Raw genomic sequence first — 18,250 nt, 5'->3', positions numbered from 1 at the left:
TACTATAAACAATACGACACCCTCAGCTTCGAACCCTCATAAACAATCTCACGCTCGAAATGGACCGCGACACCGTCGGAGAATTCAACCAACGTTAATTCCGTTCAAGACATCAGACCTCAGTCATCGTCGGGGAAATAACTAGCCAATGTACGCTAAGTTTAAGTGAAAGAATAAAACCTTTTTTAAAACTTAAACTGAAGTGTCGCATATTTAACTATATATACATTTTTTTGTTATCCCATATCTTCGGCATTCTCGCTAAAAAAAAAGAAACCCCGTATATGCTACCAGCTATAATAATAGATTCCTTTCGTTGTAGGCCGTAGTACGTTTTAGTACCATTATTATTACTATTTGAAAGCAACACCAATAAAGACATTTATACGAATTAACAGTGTTTTTTGTACGGCAAAGACAATTCAAAATTGCATTTTCAATGGCAACGTTTTGCATAAGGCCTTGAACTACCGCTACTAGGTGGAATAATGGTAGCTTCTCGAAATCGCTATAACATATGAGATAAAATCTCCTTGAATCAAGTTTGAAAATGGCGCCAAACCAAACTGTACTGGCGCTGATAAGTATTGATAAATTGGTAACTTTGCAGCACTATGAGAAGTTACATTTAGTATGTAGAACTTACATTCCGCAAAATAACATGTAAAAACAGCGTAGACAAATGTAGTTCCAGAATTCGCCACTAAAGCGCCACCAGTGCAATGAGGGCGCCACGATGCAAGCAGAAAGCAGCCGTTAAATTTTAAGCCCAGTACAAGGTTGGGTGTAGGGGGAAGGGTGGGTGGATAGTAAAACCACAGCACAGCTTTTATAATATATGTTTATTTTATTAGTGATTTCAACTTATGTTGTATTATTGCTGACTTTACTAATTAAGGCCTTGTACAAAAAAATTATTGTATCTCCGTTAAGTGCTAAATTCTATGGTCGTAGTACACATTTCTGTGTTTCTCGTTTTGTGTATGCGTGTGTGTGTCTGTGTGTGTGTGTATATGTATGTACGTTATATCGTATAATATGTATAGATAGGATAGCATTTGGGGCGTTGTTAGTATTTATAAACAATTGCATTGAATAAATGTAAAAAAAAAAAAAAAACGTAAAGCATCGAACGTAATATTTGCTGTACGTACATACATAAATATTTGTATGTACGCGTACTATATATCTTTACATAACGAATCGGGCCTCCCCGAAGCCGCTTGGCGGTCCTTCCATGCATGCATGAATATGCAGTACGAAATAATGCGAATTAAAATTAAACTAAACGTATTTTGGCACTGTAAATAAAAGTTGCATCCGATAAAACCCTACAAAAAAAAAAAAAACACATACATTACAAATTGCTGCTATCAAATGGGGAAATCAATCGTAATAAATTACACAAAGTTGCCAAATGCCAAATGCCAAGTGCAGAGATATCTCCCTATCCTCCTATCCCTACTATCTCGTAGATGCTAAGATTTTTCGTTTGATTATACTAAGAGGCTGCTCTGCCCTGCCGTGGGGCCCATCCCATCTAGACCATCCCGAAGTCGGTGCAGACTGAAGCTGCCGTTGCGGCCGCCGCTGTTTGGTTGTTTTGCTGCTTCTCCTTTGAATTGTTCGCGGCTGCCGCTGCCGCCGCCGCCGCCGCTGCCATGTTCAGCTCCACCAGGGTGTCGATGCTGTTGAGGCTGACGCCCTGCAGGATCTTGCGTGCCGCCAGCGACGTAAAGTTGAACGACAGGTCGGTGAGGCTGGGAAAGTTGTAGAGCTCCTCGTTGCCGCCAGCCAAGACACTGCCCATGCCCATTCCCATGCCCATGCCCATGCCCTGCTCCAGGGACTCCTTGGTCAGGCTGAGACGCCGGTCGATGCCCTCCTTGTCCATGGCCTTGTCGTTGGCCAGATCCTTCTGCGCCAGATTGGGCTCGCTACCCACCGGATTCGGATTGTTCGACTTGCGCAGCAGGTGGGCCAGCGCCATCTCGTCGCCGTTCATCGAACCCTTCTGCAGCTGGCAGACGGACTCGTAGCAGAGGTGCTTCAGATCGGAGCTGCTGTTCATCATCAGATTGTGGTTGCTCTGCGCCGGGCCCAGATCCTTGGAGCTCTTCTCGTAAAAGTGCAGATTGCCCACGGACCCGGCGATCTCGAAGTCCTGCTTGGCCAGGGCCGCCAGCTTCAGGGGCTGCTGCTGCTCGGCACTGGGCGAGTTCGGCTGCGACTCGTTCTTCAGGACATTGTTCTTGTAGGCAATCCCGTTCGCCAGCTGGAGGCAGAGCTTCCGGCTGTTGTTCATTGTGGCATCATTGTTGGTGTTCTTGGCGTACTTGCCGCCGTCGTAGATCGGGATCTCCGGGATCTCTGGCATGTCGACGGGGCACGTGTTGTCCGGCGAGCAGCTCTCGCTGATGAACGAAATGGAGTCACAGGTCTCCGAGTTGGCCTCCGTTTCGCTGAGGGTCTGCTCGTTGGACACAGACTCCTGCTGCTGCTGCTGCTGCTGCTGCTGCTGTTGTTGTTGGGCTGCTGTCTGGCGGACTGGCGTGGAGGTGGCCGCTGGAGCAGACGCCGGAGCGGCCGCTGCAGCTGGGGACGAGGTCTGCTTGGAGAGGGTCTTCTTGATGATCTCCCCCCGCTCGTTCGTCATCGTTTCGTTGTTGATGATGAACACATTCGAGTTCTCCAGCATCTTGCCGTTCTCCAGGGTGATCACGCTCCTCACCGGCGAGTTCTGCACAAAGATCTTGGTGCTGGGTATGCTCTGGCCGCCCCCGCTCGACGTGGTCGTGACCTGCAGCGTGATCGAGTTGTTGCTGCTCGAGTTGGGCACTCCGTTGTGGGTGTGCGTGTGGGTGTGGGGGTAGCTGAGCTCCTCCAGGATGCGATTCGGTGTGCTGGCCCTCTGCCTCTGGGCCTGGGCCTCGGCCACGCGGGCCCGCATCGCCTGGTGACGCGGCGTGCCCCGCGGCGAACCGTTCAGCAGCAGAATGGAACGCGTGCTGCCGCCACTGCTGCCACTGCCGCCGCCGCCGCCGATGCCACTGCTGCCCGTTGAAGGGGGCGCCACCACGGCGGTGTTGGTGGAACACTGCGAATCGAGACTAGAATGGCCGCTGGTCTTCTGGCTGAACGAGACCTTGCCGATGCTGTCGATGCTCGAGGGGCCGCTCGCGAACATCGAGGACGTCTTGCACGACTCCAGGCTGGAGGGGCCGCTGCTCTGCAGGCTCCTGTACGTGGCCTTGTTGTCCGTGCAGCTGTTGATGATCAGTCCGTCCGTCTGGCGCTTGGCCGCCGCCGCCTTCAGTGTGGCGGAGCGCGAGGGCGAGCTCTCAAAGATGTGCTTCCCAATCACCGACTTTTGTGCTGTCTTTGGGGGCGTTTGCCCCTGCCCGTGCCCCTGTCCGTGCCCGTGCCCTTGCCCCATCGGGTGGCCCAGGCGCGAGAGCGTGGCCGAGGAGTGGTTCATCTTGGCGGCTGTCGTCGTGACTGTGGTGGCTGGTATGGACTGCGTGGAGCGAGGTAGCGAGCCGCTGCAGTAGACCGGCGAACGGCGTCGGATGGGCGAGCAGTCGCGCGAGGATATCAAGAAGGTCGATTCGCTGGACATGTGACGGCGGTGGCGACGCGGCAGCGTCGACGAGCGCTGGCTCAGCTCCGAGCCGTCGTAGAAGGTCGAATTGGAGAGGGTGTGGGCCACAGGCATGTCCTGCAGGAGACGGGAACGGGCTTAGAATGGGAATGGGCTTGGAAAGTGATTGCTTGCAATGCTTACATGCTCGGCCGTTTGGGTGCCCACGCTGTGCAGATGGACGGCTCGCGTGTTGAACCACTCTGCGGGCGGGAACTGTGCGGAATATGTCTCGATCTGGCGCTGCTTGGCTCTGCCACTGCGTCGGAACAGGCGTGAGAGCAAAGATCCTTTTTCTGTGGAATCACAAGTCATAAATCGGATTAGTTTGGATCGTCCAGGGGACGGCTGAGGATCTTCCACTTACTGGGTGATGACGAATCTGTGCTTTGGTATTCCGAGCTGCTGCTGTCCGTGGTGTTCAGCGTCTGGGCGTACGTCTTGGACAGACTCCGGGTGGAGGCGCAGCGTTGCAGGCGCTTCGATGATCCAAAGAGCCGCAAACTGTGCCGCCGCTCCAAGCTGCGTGGCGTCGGAAACGAGGCGCTGCGTCGCTTGGCCGCCCTTGGGTAAATGATCTTGTCGTTGGGGTTGCCTGTTGATGGATTGGTTGATTGATTGATGGATTGACTGGCGATTGATTCAGCGTTGTGTCGACTCACCTCCGCAGATCACATCCGCCAGATTCGTTTGGATGCACTGGTGGGTGAGGTCGCCGTCCCGCTCCGTGGATATCTCGCCGTACAGCGAGTGCAGGGCCTCCGAGTTGGACATGAGCATGGTGCGTGCCTCTTGGGGCACCACATCGTCGCTGTGCTGCTGCTCCTCCTCCTCCAGCTGGGCGTAGGCCAGGCCCCCGTTCATCTGATGGTGATTGCTTCGCGGTCGCGACCGACTGCGGCGTCGTCTGCGGGGGAGCCACGGGGGTTATGGTTATGGAGCCCAAGGATATATCGGGTCAAGGGGCACACTCACTCTGGCGTAAAGATAAAGTATCCCTTCGACGTCTGGTAGATCTTCTGCTCCTGCATCAGCTGGGCCAGCGTGTCGTAGATCACCTCCGTGGCGGGGGTCGTCATGTGGGGGAAGCGGGCGCCCAGCTTGCCGCGCACATGCTCCACGGTGGCCGACTGTCCCTCGGCGGTGAGGTCCATGATCACGTCGCAGAGCGCCTCCGGCAGCGGCGTGAACTGTCCCTGAACCGTTGGCGTCACAATGCAATCGTCAATGTCGCCTGCAACGAGCGAATGGGTGGAAGGGGGTGGGGGGCACAGTGAGTTTTTGATGGTCATGCTACGAATAAGGCTAATCATCGCTGCCACAAACCAGCTACGCCCCATTTTGGGGCATCACAACTTGCTCGCATTTTTGCAACGAAACTCGCGGGCATTTTGGGTGGCCACCAGGGGGGAGACTGCCCCTCGGTTTGCCTTGGCTCGCTTGGCATTTTGGCCACAAATCGAATGGCCGGGGTAATTAAACCGAATCAAGATCATCAGCATCGTCAGTGACCTCTCACGCTCACGCTCTCTCTCCGTCTCTGTCTCGTAGGAGGTCATGCCGCATCGATTCCCTGCACCTCCTCCTCCTCCTCATCCTCCTCCTCCTGCTGCTTATATGGCCAGAGGCATCGCTAACACGGCGTAACCGAAGAAGGGAATACTCTACAGCCCGAGATCTGTTCTGGCACTCCCTCCCCCCCGTCATCAGAGGCGCGGCGCAGTGGCATGCCGCCTCTTTGCCGCAAATTAAAAGCGCGCCCCCGCCAGAGACGCCACCTCTAAATAAATGGGCAGAAACAAGTGACATGGGAGAAGCGACACCAGCAACGCCCCCGAGGCAGCGTGTGTGTGTGTGGCATGCCTCAAAATTGCAATAAACGAGGGCGGGGGAAGGGGGGGGGGGATGGGATGGCTGCAAAATCAGACCAAGTATGTGACGACCTCCGGTTGCCCAGGCTGAGGCACTGGCTGTGCCTCTTGGCCACAAACGTCCTTGCGGCACGTTGCATAATCAATTTTTCAAGTTTTCACTTTCCGTTGCCTGCAGCTTGCAGCTTGCGCCTGGTGTGTGCCCCTTGTGGCACTACCCGGCAGCAATTTGCGCCAGCAATCGCCAAAGACAAAATGCCATGTGGGATGCTCCATCGTCAAGGACAATTAGTGGCAGATAGGCGACGGGCCAGCCAGCCAGACAGCTTGCAACAACAGTCGCCACAAATCCGCCTTTCCCCTCTCTCCAGCTGCCACTTCCTCGCTCCCTCCCTCTCTCCCTCTCTCTGCCCCTCTCGCACTTTCACATCGCAAATTTGTCCAGCGATTAATCTTTGGGGGGCGGCGGGGGGAATCGCACTCAATCTCCATCTGCAAGTGCAACCATTTGTTGTCTGCCACTTGGATGCACTGCCGCACGCTCTCTCTCTCTTCATCTGCGATATTTGCCTTTCGGTGATGATAATCCGTGGCACACACATCCCCCCCCCCCCCCCCCCACTCCTCTCGTTGCCATTTGCCAGCAACGCCCTGGATCATAAATTTTTGGGCCAAGCAGTAGCCAAATTTGGGGCCTGGACAAACAGGCAGGGCCGCACAGCGAAAACAAACAAATATCCATGCGGATGGTCTACATATATTTTACGACGCCTGCTCCTCGTGGAGGGAGTGCCCTCAGCACTTCATCGCTTTTCGGGGGCAAGCAGATGGCGGGCGTCGTAAACCGATGATGGGGCAACCGACCGGACCCATCGATGACATGCCACTGCCACTGAACGCCCCCGCATACATGCCGCAAAGGCATGGCTTGGGCCTGTGGGGAAGGTCACAGATATAGAGATTCAGAGGCGGCGAACGCATCTGTGGAGAAGTTCTTGAAGCTCAAACAATGCAAAAAACTACATATTTCCAAAGCCATCTACACACTTTTTGTGCAGTTTTATTTTTTCATAGTTTGCTGTACGTTTTCCCCCCATTTGTGGTGGCATTCCGACACTCACTGATCATCGGCCTAGCTGCGAGTGCATCCTATCCCTTCGGCCTATAGAGGATAGGATGGTGTGGAATAATCATGCCCTCTCTCTCTGATGCGCTACACATTCCATCTGAGTCATGTTTGAATTTGAGCCCATGAAAGTGGTAACATTCCTTGTCTAAAGCACCGATCATCACTTTCGGATGAGCGTCATTTTTCATATTTGGCTCGTTCAGCCCCCAAATGTGTTCCAAAACCGAAAGAAACCAAATTAAAGGGAGATTTGGTCCGTATTAAATGACGTTTTTCAATGAATCCCACATCTCTGAAGATCTGCATCGAAGGCTGCATGCGGGGGCTGGGGCTGGGGCAAGATCAAGGCTCTGCCCACTCTCTTTCTTGTTACCTGCACTCCTCCCGCCCCCCTCCTGCACTCCTCCTCCTCCTGCGAGTGCAATTTGTTCCCGTTAGCCTGCGGGCGTTGCCACCCCGTCGCAATTAAAATTAATAAACGAAACGAAAAGCAAACGTCGTGACGCCCCCACAACAAAATAGTCGGCATTCGGCGATTATTCGGATTTCGTTTCGATTTCCAAATGCATTTCTCTCGCCCCCAAGTGCGGGGGGGTGGGGTGGGGGGGGGGGGTAAGGGGGGGGGGGGGGGGGGGTCCACTCTTAGTGTTTATCGTTTAAGGAAGTGTTAATTTATTTGCTCCTCTCGTTCCCATTGGCTGCGAGGCAAAGCCTCCCCCGAAAAAGCGACAAAAAAACACCACAAAAAAAAAAAAACCAATAATAAATTGCCTTCGATGGCCAAAAAATTATTGATTATTTCGAAATGGACAGCGTTAAAAGTTTATGATGCTCCGCGTTTAGCTCCATTGTTGTTGTTGTTGTTGCATCGCTGGCGGTTATGAGATCAAACGCGAAAACATAAACACAGAGGAGGAGGGGGGAGGGGTTGGGGGGGGCAACGCGAAAATGTGCCAACAACACGATAGGCGCACAAGATTTCCTCTTTTTTTATTTTTGAACGTTTTCTAAGAGACGGGAGGAGGCACGGGGGGAGGCACGGGGGAGGCACAGGGGGGGGGGGGAAAGACTAAAGACTAAAGAGAAAAAAAAAATCATACATCAAGATTATTGTTACTTGCGGCAATTGCATCACAGTAATGGCCACAGCGGCGGATCAGCAGCGGCTGGGGGCACGGGGGGAGGGGCAGGGTAGGGGGGGAAATCGCAAGAAACATTTTTCATTTGCATAAAAATTCATGGCAACTACAAGCGCTAAAAATGTTTGCCGCATGTTGCGCAGAGGGGGGGGAGGGGGGAGGGGCATGGGGATCGGTCTGTGTCTTTTGCCTTCCAGTGGGAGGCAACAACACAACAACCTTCAAGCTACAAAACACTTGACTCCGACGCCAGGCCCCCCTCCACCCCCACCCCCTCCCCCGCCCCCCTCTTGCGAAATCCGAGAGAGCTCCACGAGAGTCCGTGGCGCGTTGACGTCGCTTTTGGGTTTGATTGAACACAAGGATATGTGTCCGGCGGGCAACAAAAGCAACAAAAGCAACAAAAACAACAATAACACAAAACTAAAGCTCGGTGCTTTTTTTGAAAACCAAAACGCAACACTTTCACTCTACTTAAGACGGATGGATGGCCAGAAGGAGGCGGGGCAGAGGGGACGGAGAGGACGGAGAGGACGGAGGGGACTGCGGGGCGGAGAGGACGGAGGGGCGGAGAGGACGGAGTGGACGGACACCATCTAAAGCGTTGGTGGGAAAATCGCGGCAATCGTTTTCACGTCTTTTCCATATTTATTATCATTTACAGGCCTCGCTTCTCCCCCTTCTCCGTGGGTGGGGAAGGGGGGGGGGGGAGATGCAGATGAGGAGCCTCGAAATAGCTGAAAGTTTTACCAGCTTATGGCAGAAGTTTGTCATCTTTGGGCTTTCGTTTTCATTTTCACTCTGGCCATTAGAGGCCCCCCCCCCCCTCCCCCCCACAGTCGGGGGCTTCGTTCTGAGGAGGATTCTCCATCCCCCTCTCTCTCTCTCTCTCTCTCTCTCTGTGGCACAGCGAGCTGCTCTTTCCCGATCGATCCTGCCACATTTGCAGCTTTCCCTGGAATGCCATTTTACATAAGAAGTCAACCGCCCCCCCTGCCCCCCTCCTGCCCTCCCCCCCTGCCCTCCCAACCCCCTGCCATGTAGAGCACAACAACAACAAAAATGTCTAGCGGCCAAAACGAAGGCAATCACGATTTTGTGTCTGAAACGTTTTCTGCGCGTTTTCAATTTCCCATTTAAGTTTTTTCTTTTCTCTTTGGGGCTCCATCAGGAGGCAGGAGGCAGGGAGCAGGAGGCAGGAGGCAAAGGCCACGCAGTCGCTGTGGCTGTGGCAGTGGCAGTGGCAGGAAAACAGATACGCCTGTCGCTGCGTTTGCGTCGGGGGCCGGCGACGCTAATTGTTTCCGTCTGTTAATAAAAATATTTTGCAGATCAGCAGCAAATTGAAAACAAGGTCTCCCTCTCGCGGAGGTGCCCCACCCCCGAGTGCTGCTGCGCTGCTGCTGTTTATGCAACGCCTCACGACGCGACGGCGGTTCGGTGGCACAGCAAACGAAATGCAAATTGACATTTACGTGGTTGCAACACCAACAAAATGCCAGCAAAGCCAAGAGAGTCGGACAGTCGGACAGTGGAGCAGCCGAAACGAGGCGGGCCATACCCTGTGCCTTCTGGGGAGGCTGGCATCCTGCCTCAAGTCCACCCAAAACCGTGATACCCTTCTGGCCAGGGGTATGGCAGCGGCGACACTTTTTGGCTGCCTCGGCTGTGTTAAAGGTCAATGAGTTTGGGGTTAGCGGACCCATGCCCCATCCCCTTCCAGCCCCTTCCAGCCCCTTCCAGCCCCTTGACGATGGGAATGGGCCTGGAATCGTGTCGCCTTTTTGGCCAAATGGTCTGCCATTTTTGGTGCGTATTAGCCCTGCACTCGTGTCTTTTCCTCTGATTACTCTCCGTCTCCCACAATGGCGCTGAAAGACTCTTTCCGCTCCTCTTTCCAGTGAGAACGGAACACTTTCCCATCGAAATGAGCGAAAAATCTGCGGAGCGTAACCAAAAAACTTTAAATCAAAGTGGGGTTGACCTCATTACGGGGTTGGGGGAGGGGGAGGGGGAGGGGGGAGGAGTAATCAGTGTGACCAGCCAGAAGATGACGAAAGGGAACGAAGGAACGCTGCTTGGAGCGGAGAAGGAGAACAATAGAATTACAATAATCGCTTTGGTAACGCTCTTTTGATGGGTGGTAGGGGGGGGGGGGGGGGGGGGGGGGGGGGGCGATGTTTGTGCTCAAGCGACCATGCGATTGAGAAGATGAACTTGCAAAGACAGACATACCTCAATGACAGTGACTCTTGCCTTTTGATCTTTCTTCTGTATTTTCTTTTTGCGAACTTGGTTACGCTTTGAAGAATTTCCACCTCCCACACCCCCCCACACCCCCCACACACACACTGCGCCGGGGAGAGCCAGTTTGTTGACCTTCTTCCAGAAATTGCCACGAAACTTCTAACGGCAGAATGCTTCACTGCTTTGCAGTACCTTTGAAGAGCAGCATGTGTCTGGGACTCATATGCGTGTGTGGCAGCATGTGTCTCGGACACATGCACAGCATGCTGCTGGGCTTCGGGCCGCTCTGTCGCTGATGTGGCTGATTTCTACAGATTAGCGATTTGTTAATGGCTTCGAATATTAAGTTACAATTATCAGACGGACGGCTTGGCAGAGCCGGGAGCCGCGGCACTGTCATGGCCACATTTCACTTTCAGCAACATCTCCGGTGGACGACGGGCGATCGACGAGAAATCGTGATGAAATTGATTTGCGGCTCTTTATTTTTCACTCGGCAATCAGACCGACAGCACTCTCTCTCTCTCTCTCTGTCTCTCTTTTCCAACTGGGAACTGTATAATTTTCTCGCTTTCCAGCTATTTTGCATTTGCCATTTGTCTGTTTCTTCACTGCCTTCTCTGTTTCCCACCACTCCACTCCACTCCACACTCCACACTCCACTCCAGCCCACTCCACTGCTTGCTTCCTTCACTTTAGTGATATTCCGTTGTCAAATTGGCAGCAGGGGCAATCTTCACTCCCCACTGCCCCCTCCCCACTGCACACTGTACACTGCACTCCCCCTCCACACCACTTGGCTCTTTAACACGAAACTGAATTTAATTTGCTCTTCAGTTTCTTTCGTTTCATTTGTTGTTTTTGTTGCTTATTTGGCATGTTTGTTGTCTAATTGAGCGAGAAATTGCCGCCTGATTGATTGTTTTCCATGCAATGTGTTATTTATTTTGTTACTTCTTTTGTTGCTATTGTTATTGCAATAGTTATTGCCATTGCCATAGTTATTGCTGCTTTTATTTCCCCACTTTTCTTCGGTTTACTTTGGCATTTGTTGCCGGTGCCGGTGCCGGTGCCGGTGCTGGGCTAGCAACATTCTTGTGCCCTGCTTTGCGAACTGCTTGCTGGGGCTGAAAGGCAGTTCAAGATCCTGTTTTTGGGACTGCTTGTTAAGTGACGTTGTTTACCCCCTCTAACGATTAAATTTTAATTCGTAAATAACAACCTGCCGCCAGTCAATAAAAATACATTTAATTTAATGTCCTTTTTGTACCGTTTGTTTTTGATTTGGCCAAAGAAGAGGGGGGTATTTTTATTTTTAAATTGCAATTAAAGCTGCAAAAATTCAAGAATCCAAAGCATTTTATGGCCTGTAACCAAGGACCATGAATATTTCTTCTCGCTCGCCCGCTTGGTGGGTTTTTATTTGTTGTGATGTTTAGCAACATCTTGCTGTACGCCTGTTGCCAAAATGTGTGTGGATTGGCAGGAGCTTGAAACATTTCATGCAATTCCTGGACACATTGTCTAGCAACATATGCAGCTACAAAGTAGTTCAACTGCTTACCAGCGGCTTGCAAGCAGTTAAAGCTGTATTTCAGGCGATTTTTGCGTTTCATGGAAAATTGCGGCATATTGGAGTGTCCAAAATGCATTCCGAGTGCAGAATGTGGCATCCACTGCAAACATGCTCGCATGTACATGTGTGTGTGTGTGTGTGTCCCACGAGGCCTGGCCGCCTCTTGTTTGCGGATGGAATTGTCATGTTTATGGTAATTAATAGTTAATGGGTTCTACGCCATTGCAGATGTTAATTAGCAAACATGCAGTGCAGCGGATTCTGCCTGCCACACACAGTTGCAACACTCCACTCCACTACACTGCCGTCTGTGCCCCCGTGCGGTGTTTGAGTGCGCCTCTTTGTTTGGGCAGACAGCAGCAATATTTCCTCAATTGAATGAATGCCATGCCACAGCCGACAAAGGCCAAATGGAGCGCCCCCTTGTGGCCGCCACGGATTATATATGGCCACGAGTGGCAGCCACAAATCGAAACTTATTAATTCCCGAAACAGAGTTCGCCAAAGGCCGACGACTACGACTGCGATCTCTGTGCCGGCCGGCCGGGCTGTCCATTTATCAAATCGCAGCAGAGCTGCGGCGATTTTTTGGCCACAGCCTCGGAACAGGACTGTGAAAGTGTGAAATGGGGAATGGGAATTGCGGATGGAGGGGAGGACATGTACCCAGTGTGGCAGTGGCAGTGGCAGTGGCAGTGGCGGTGGCAGCATTGCATTAACTGCACAGGTGTCCACTTAATTGACAGCTAACGAGGCACCGCGGACCCAGACAGCGGCAGGCATCAATATTTGATGAGGTGCAGTGCGGGGGCGGTGGCGGTGGCGGTGGCGGGGGCGGGGACCCCATAGATGAGAGGCTACCTGCACCTTTGCTTTAATTTCACCTCGTAGCCTGTGGGCGGGGGGGCTCAGAATGTCGGCGGCACACGCAGATGCCGCTTGTTGCACACCGGGCAATATCCAAGGGCTTCCGTCTCCGTCTCCGTCTCCGACTCCGGCTCGGACACATCCAAGGCGCTGTAAAAGCTGGTAGGGGTGTCCTCGGCTCGAGCGGAGACGTCCATCGCGGACCTGGCGTCCAGGTGGAACTTCTCGTTCACGTAGAGCAGCAGGGGATCGTACTGCGCGTAGTCAGGGTCCTCGGTGATGCGGTGGGCGATGCGGGGGCGGCGACCCTGGGGCATGCCTCTTTCCGCCACGGGGCTCGTTTCGGGTGCAGTCCAGGTGGCGTTCTGCGACAGCTCCTCGGCGAGCTGCAGCAAGGCATTGGCCGGCACCAGCAGCCCCATCCGGTTGCACCTCCCCATCTGGTTGAACTTCTCCAGCAAGCCAGGCAGAGCCTCTGCTCGCCTGTGGCTCTCCTCGGGAGGATCACTGGGACTGAAGCGGGGCGTCGTGGGTTCCGCCTTCGGCTGCTGCATGTCCTCCCTGCTGGGCTTCGGCTCGTTCGCCAAGTAGCGCTTCAAGGACTCTGGCAGTGTTAGTGGCCGCCATTTGATCTCAGCCTTGGGGCGATATGCCAGGGGTTTATTCTGCAGCTCCACGACGACGGGCTCTGGCTGGTGCTTTTTCTCGGGCCTGACCTCATCCGTGCCACACAGCACGTCCCGCACCAGCTCGAGCTCCTGGAGCTGCCCGTCCGCCATCCGATCGCTGTCCATGAGGGCCATGGGCGAGGGGAACCGCCGGCAGCTGCCCAGCATCTTCTTCATCTGCAGCTTCTCCTCCAGCTCCTGCTGCACCAACGACAGGATGCCCCAGATGGTGGCATCGCCGCCCACAGGCATGGACTGGCGGCGCCTGTTGTAATTCCGCTGCTCCTCGTACATGGTCCAGCGCACCTTCACAATGTCCTTCCAGCGCTCGAAATCCTCCTGATTGGCCACGTTGTCCGCGCGGCGGCACAGATCCTCCACCGACATCGACATCGACACGTAGCGGGGCTGGGTTCCTCCTTCTGGTCCTCCTCCTGCTCGACGGTAGCCGGGCGACTGGCTCCTTCGCTCCTTCCAGTGAGACGCTGCAGGATACTTGCGTCCTCCACCACTGCATCCGGCCATGGCTTCGATTTCTACGCGGCTTCAAGCTAATTTTGATTGGAATGTTCTATGCCGAAAATGGGGGTCAAGGGTTCACATTTTTTGTTTGTTTCCGCTCGAAATGTATCTCCAGGATAGCTACGACTACGACTACGACTACGACTACGACTACAACTCACCCACAGAGCTGATCATATAAGTGGCCGGCGGCTTGAGGACGCTCCGCGCAAAGGCGCCGCGCAGCACCTCCAGGGCGCAGGGCTCGGCGGTGACCAGCAGCATTCCGGGTGCCACATGTCCGGCGTATTTGAGGGCACGTGTCGCCGCCGTCAGAGGTCCGTTCCACCAGCACTGGGCATTGGCCGCCAGGAAGTTCTGCAGAGGAAACAGAGAGAGAGAGAGAGAGAGAGAGAAGGATTCATTAGAAGGGGCGGGTATCCACAGCATCCACAGCATCCACAGCATCTCCTCATCAGCTAATTGACAAATTGCAGTGCAGCGAGTGGCATAATTGTGTGGCAAGTGGCAAGCAGCAGCAGGAGTGAGCTATCCATCTGTGCCTGGCTGCCTGGCTGCCCGGCAAAACCATCAATTAGCCAAAGCGGATCGACGACACGCCCCTCCTCAATGCCGGCTATGAGGCATACGAGAGGGGTGGCGCCACAAAATCCGCTGCCTCATTGCATCTCGCTGTTGAAGCATTTCTTGGGGTACACGTTTTCATTCCCGTTCCCATTCCCACTCTCAAGTCCATATCGAAATCCTTAACACGTTCTTCCATGGAAATGGCAACGGGGGGTACGGGGTAAGGGGGAAGTGGGGAGGGGAAAGGGCACTGTCGATGGGGCAACAAATAAATGTCCAATTTGTGCAGTGACAGGAACACTTGAGGCACGTTTTTGATGTAAACACGGACAAAAAGGGTCGAGAGTCAAAGCAGTGCCCAAAGCGGACAATGGCCAGGGGAAGGAGACGGAGATGGGGGGTAGGAGGAGGCCACAAAGAGGCCACAGAGTGTGAGTGGGGAGTAAGGGGTGGGGTGTGGGGAGTGGGAGGAAATGCAACTTTTGGGTCTAAAGTGCAGATCTCTCCCTCTCCGTCTCTCTCTTTCTCTGCATCTGCATCTGTAGCCGCCGGAGTTTCACGCTTTGTGGCTTTCTGTGTCGCTAATGAACATTCATCCAGTTTGAAGATCTGACCTTTTTGCCGATGGACGGATGGGAAGGATGCCATCCGATGGCATGGGTATGAAAAATCTAAGCGCCCGGGCAGCCATTTTCCATTTGCCATTTGCGGTGGTCACTCCTCAGGGGATCTCAGCGACAGAGGCCCGTGCCAGTGCCCGTCCACTCTTATATAAGCTGGATGACTCTCCCCCTCCCTCCCTTCCTGCCTGCCCGCCCTGGGGCCACTCAATTAATGCATGAGAAGGCGAAGAAATTAACTCGTCATTGCATGTCTCGTCGTCGTCGCCAGATGGCGCTTGTTCCGCATGCACTGCACGCAACAAAGTCCAAGAAGTTTCTGCCCGTCTATTATCGATGCTCGTATGACATTAGCTGCTCGTCGTCCATGGGTGTAGAGCTGGCTGCATGCGAGTGTCATACGAGCCTAAGCTGAATAGCAGAGCGGGCTGTAAAGCCGTCGGCTTATCTTTTGAGCTGGCATGACACTTACTTCTCTTCTCTGCTGGCTCATCCAGTGGTTGTTCATTGCAGTGGCGGGAGTAAGTGTCAAACCAGCAGAGGCTGGAGAGCGAGAGAGAGCGGCAGTTCGTTTTGAGCTTTGTACCTGCTGGACCTGCAGTTCTGATAAAGTTTCCAAGCTCTCGCTCTTCACTCTCCCACTTCCACTCTCCCTCTCTATCTGGCTCGCGCTGCGTTCCTTCCGAGAGCGAGGCGGCCTTTGCCGAGAGAGCAACGAAACGGTGAGCATGGCGCAGCGCGCTCTGCTTGCGGTATTGCTGCTGCATTTACTCATTGTGTAGCTCGCTCTCTCTCCTCCTCCCCGTCCCCCTCCAACCAGTCCCTGGAATTTGTGCCGCATCATTCCTACAGACACGAGACAAAATGCCAAAGACAGAGACAGAGACAGCGACAGAGGCATCCATCGATCAAAGCGGAACAGGGAAGCACCCATCAAGGGGGAGGGGAGGGGTAGGCAGCACTAAAGAGCACTCTCTCTCTCTCTGTCTCTTTTCGATCTCGTTTCTTGGAAGTTAATGCAAAAACTCTTCAATAATCAAATCAAATGCTTGCCGCACCGAAAGCTGTCGTTTCTTTGCCTCGGGCCGCCGCTGCCTTTCCCCCCGCCCCCGTCTGTCTGCCTTTCATGGGGCGGCTTTCGTTTTGGGACTTTTACTCAATTTCGTGTAATAGAAAACTAAACAGTAAAACTCCCACAAAAAAAAGACGAAACTATCACCAGAGTCGCAGTGCGGCATGTGGGGTGAAGAGGGGAGGGGAGGAGAGGAGTGGATACACACGTATGAGGCCTGCCACTGCCACTGCCTCTGCCTCTTTGTAGATCTCTCGTGTGTGCCGCATAAAAAGATAATAACAATCTACAAACAAATGCTCACTGAAGGCAGAGCGACAGGGGGGCAGGGGGGCAGGTGGGGGGGGGGGGGGGGGGGGGGGGGGGGGGGCATGCGGCATGTGGCAGGCAGTAAGACAGTAAGCTGCTGTTGCGGACTTCGGAGCTTAATAGAGTTATGATGAAGTATAATAATCCTTGACCTTTCCACTAACGAACATCAGGTTGCACAGCCCCACAGCTCCGCAGCCCCACAGCTCCACACAGCCGCTCAGTCGCTCAGTCGCTGCTCTTGAGCACAAGTCAAAACGTTTTTTGGCTTTGTTCCCCTCCCCTCCCCTGCCCCCTCTTCGACCCCTCTTTTGGCATTATTATTGCTGCCACTTTTGCCTGCCGCTCCGCTCTCGACCCTTCATTTGACTTTAAAAGCGGCATTTACTGTTCGCCAAATGAGAAGCGAGTCCGGGTGCTGTCCGTCCGGGTGCCGTCCGTCCGTCCGGCTGTCGTCCGTCCGAAAATGAAATCATTTCGCTGGTAGACATTTCATTTCGACATTTCGAGCTGTGTCGCTTCGTCGCTTCGTCGCTCTTCTTCTCTGAATGTGAAGGTGGAGAAAATGATGTGCCTCTCTTGAGACAAATGAGGGGCTACTGTCCAGGATGAATCGGGTAATCAGGACCATCCCCTCACCTCCCCTCTCCTCTGAGAGCCAACGCTTCACTGACCAACGGATGGTCTCCTCGAAAGAGAGCAGATGCGGTGACGACGTGGCGCCTCGTATCGCCAGAAATGTAGCGCCCTCCCTACGATATCCTCGTTAATGCCTGGGGAAGCTCTCTATTTGTCTCATTACCTCAAAGGGAACGGATCGTAGCCCTCATTCGTATCCCTATCCCTCTTCCTGTGTTGTCCCTGTCATCATTGTTTATTTGTCTGGTCAAGTGGGTGTCCTGGCACTGGCACTACTCCGGCCGGCAGCCCTGGATCAATGGCCTCTGGGGACGAGAGTCCGGGGGTCTCTCCGCCGAGCTCAAGGCGGAAAAGTCCAATCAATGCGCAGCCATCGCTGATAAGGACACAAATTGCAGGACCAACGCCCACTTTCTCTCCCTTCGAAGGCGTTTCTTCGACTTCGGCACGGGCTGAGGGGGCTGGGGGGGTGGCACGAGCCATGACTTTGGTCAGATATATCGAGGGGATGGTTGCCAGGATGGCCCGGTCGGTTCAATGACCAGAAATCTACTCTTTTTGGCTAAACATGCGATTTGTTTTATTAGTTTCTCCCCACCCCCCGCCACACGCCCCGCCGCCCCGTCAACAAATTCTGGCAGGAGTCCTGACTGCCAACAAAATAGTGCACAACAAGAGGGATGGCAGGGGATGGCAAGGGGTGGCAAGGGGTGGCATGGCATGGCATGGGAGATCCCACGGATAGTGTCCTCGAATCATGGCTAGGAATCGCATCTGTCTCGCCATTTGGCAGTGGCATTGGGGCTGCGGTCGGCTATTTTTGCCACAAAATTAATTACAAATATCCCCGAAATTCTCTCGCAGAAAAACTCTGGGCAAAAGTCCTTTCAACTCTTTCGCATAAATAGTGCCCTGCCTCCCCATAGGCAAGGGCGGGGGGCGAGGGGGGGGGCAAAAGTTTTGCAATTGCAAAAACTTCGCCATAAAATAAAACGTAAAACGAAATCGGTGCAAAAAAGCAGGCCAGGACATTCATTGGGACTCGACTAAAGGATACCCATTATTTGGGAGGAAACGCTCCCTTTTCGCTGCTCTCTCTCCCAGTGCGGCTTAGCAGCAAAGGTGCCGCACCGCTCGCACTCTCTATTTGTCTCTCTCTCTCTCCCGCTCTCTCCCAGTGCGGCTTAGCAGCGACGGGCTTGAGTTCGGATTCCTTTCTCTGCATGGCTCTCCATCATTTGCTCTCTTCCCTGCCCATTCCTACCCCTCTTTGTGTCTCTCCTCCTCTCTCCATCGTTAGCTCTCTTTCTGCCCGGCTTTGGCCCCTTATCCGATGCGAATATCGCCGGAATATGCCCACGGATATCAGCACCTCAATTTCAAA

At 53.7% G+C, this 18,250-nt stretch overlaps 2 protein-coding genes across 3 annotated transcripts in view; both read right to left on the bottom strand.

The window, feature by feature from the left end:
* Positions 1 to 975: 975 nt before the first annotated feature.
* Positions 976 to 18,250, bottom strand: part of LOC108152730 — a 57,674-nt gene continuing 40,399 nt past the window's right edge. For both annotated transcript variants that reach the window (XM_017282271.2, XM_017282270.2), the window contains 6 exons: positions 13,821 to 14,016; positions 4,616 to 4,874; positions 4,303 to 4,547; positions 4,008 to 4,235; positions 3,785 to 3,936; positions 976 to 3,718 (listed from right to left, as the gene is read on the bottom strand). In XM_017282271.2, coding sequence (XP_017137760.1) covers positions 1,541 to 3,718; positions 3,785 to 3,936; positions 4,008 to 4,235; positions 4,303 to 4,547; positions 4,616 to 4,874; positions 13,821 to 14,016 — 3,258 coding nt within the window. In that variant the 3' untranslated portion in view covers positions 976 to 1,540. The remainder of the gene's footprint in view (positions 3,719 to 3,784; positions 3,937 to 4,007; positions 4,236 to 4,302; positions 4,548 to 4,615; positions 4,875 to 13,820; positions 14,017 to 18,250) is intronic.
* LOC108152731 lies at positions 11,278 to 13,789 on the bottom strand. The gene has a single exon (XM_017282272.2). It carries the CDS (start codon positions 13,660 to 13,662, stop codon positions 12,511 to 12,513), a length of 1,152 nt encoding a protein of 383 aa, XP_017137761.1. The 5' UTR covers positions 13,663 to 13,789; the 3' UTR covers positions 11,278 to 12,510.

This window comes from Drosophila miranda, chromosome XR (assembly GCF_003369915.1).
Source record: "Drosophila miranda strain MSH22 chromosome XR, D.miranda_PacBio2.1, whole genome shotgun sequence".
In the NCBI taxonomy this organism is placed as follows: domain Eukaryota; kingdom Metazoa; phylum Arthropoda; class Insecta; order Diptera; family Drosophilidae; genus Drosophila; species Drosophila miranda.
The sequence above is the reverse complement of the archived record's forward strand: the minus strand, read 5'-3'. Positions and strand labels throughout refer to the sequence as shown.

Bases quoted from the DNA above. Each gene is read 5' to 3' on its own strand.
- LOC108152731 (XM_017282272.2), bottom strand. From the start codon at position 13,662: ATGGCCGGATGCAGTGGTGGAGGACGCAAGTATCCTGCAGCGTCTCAC.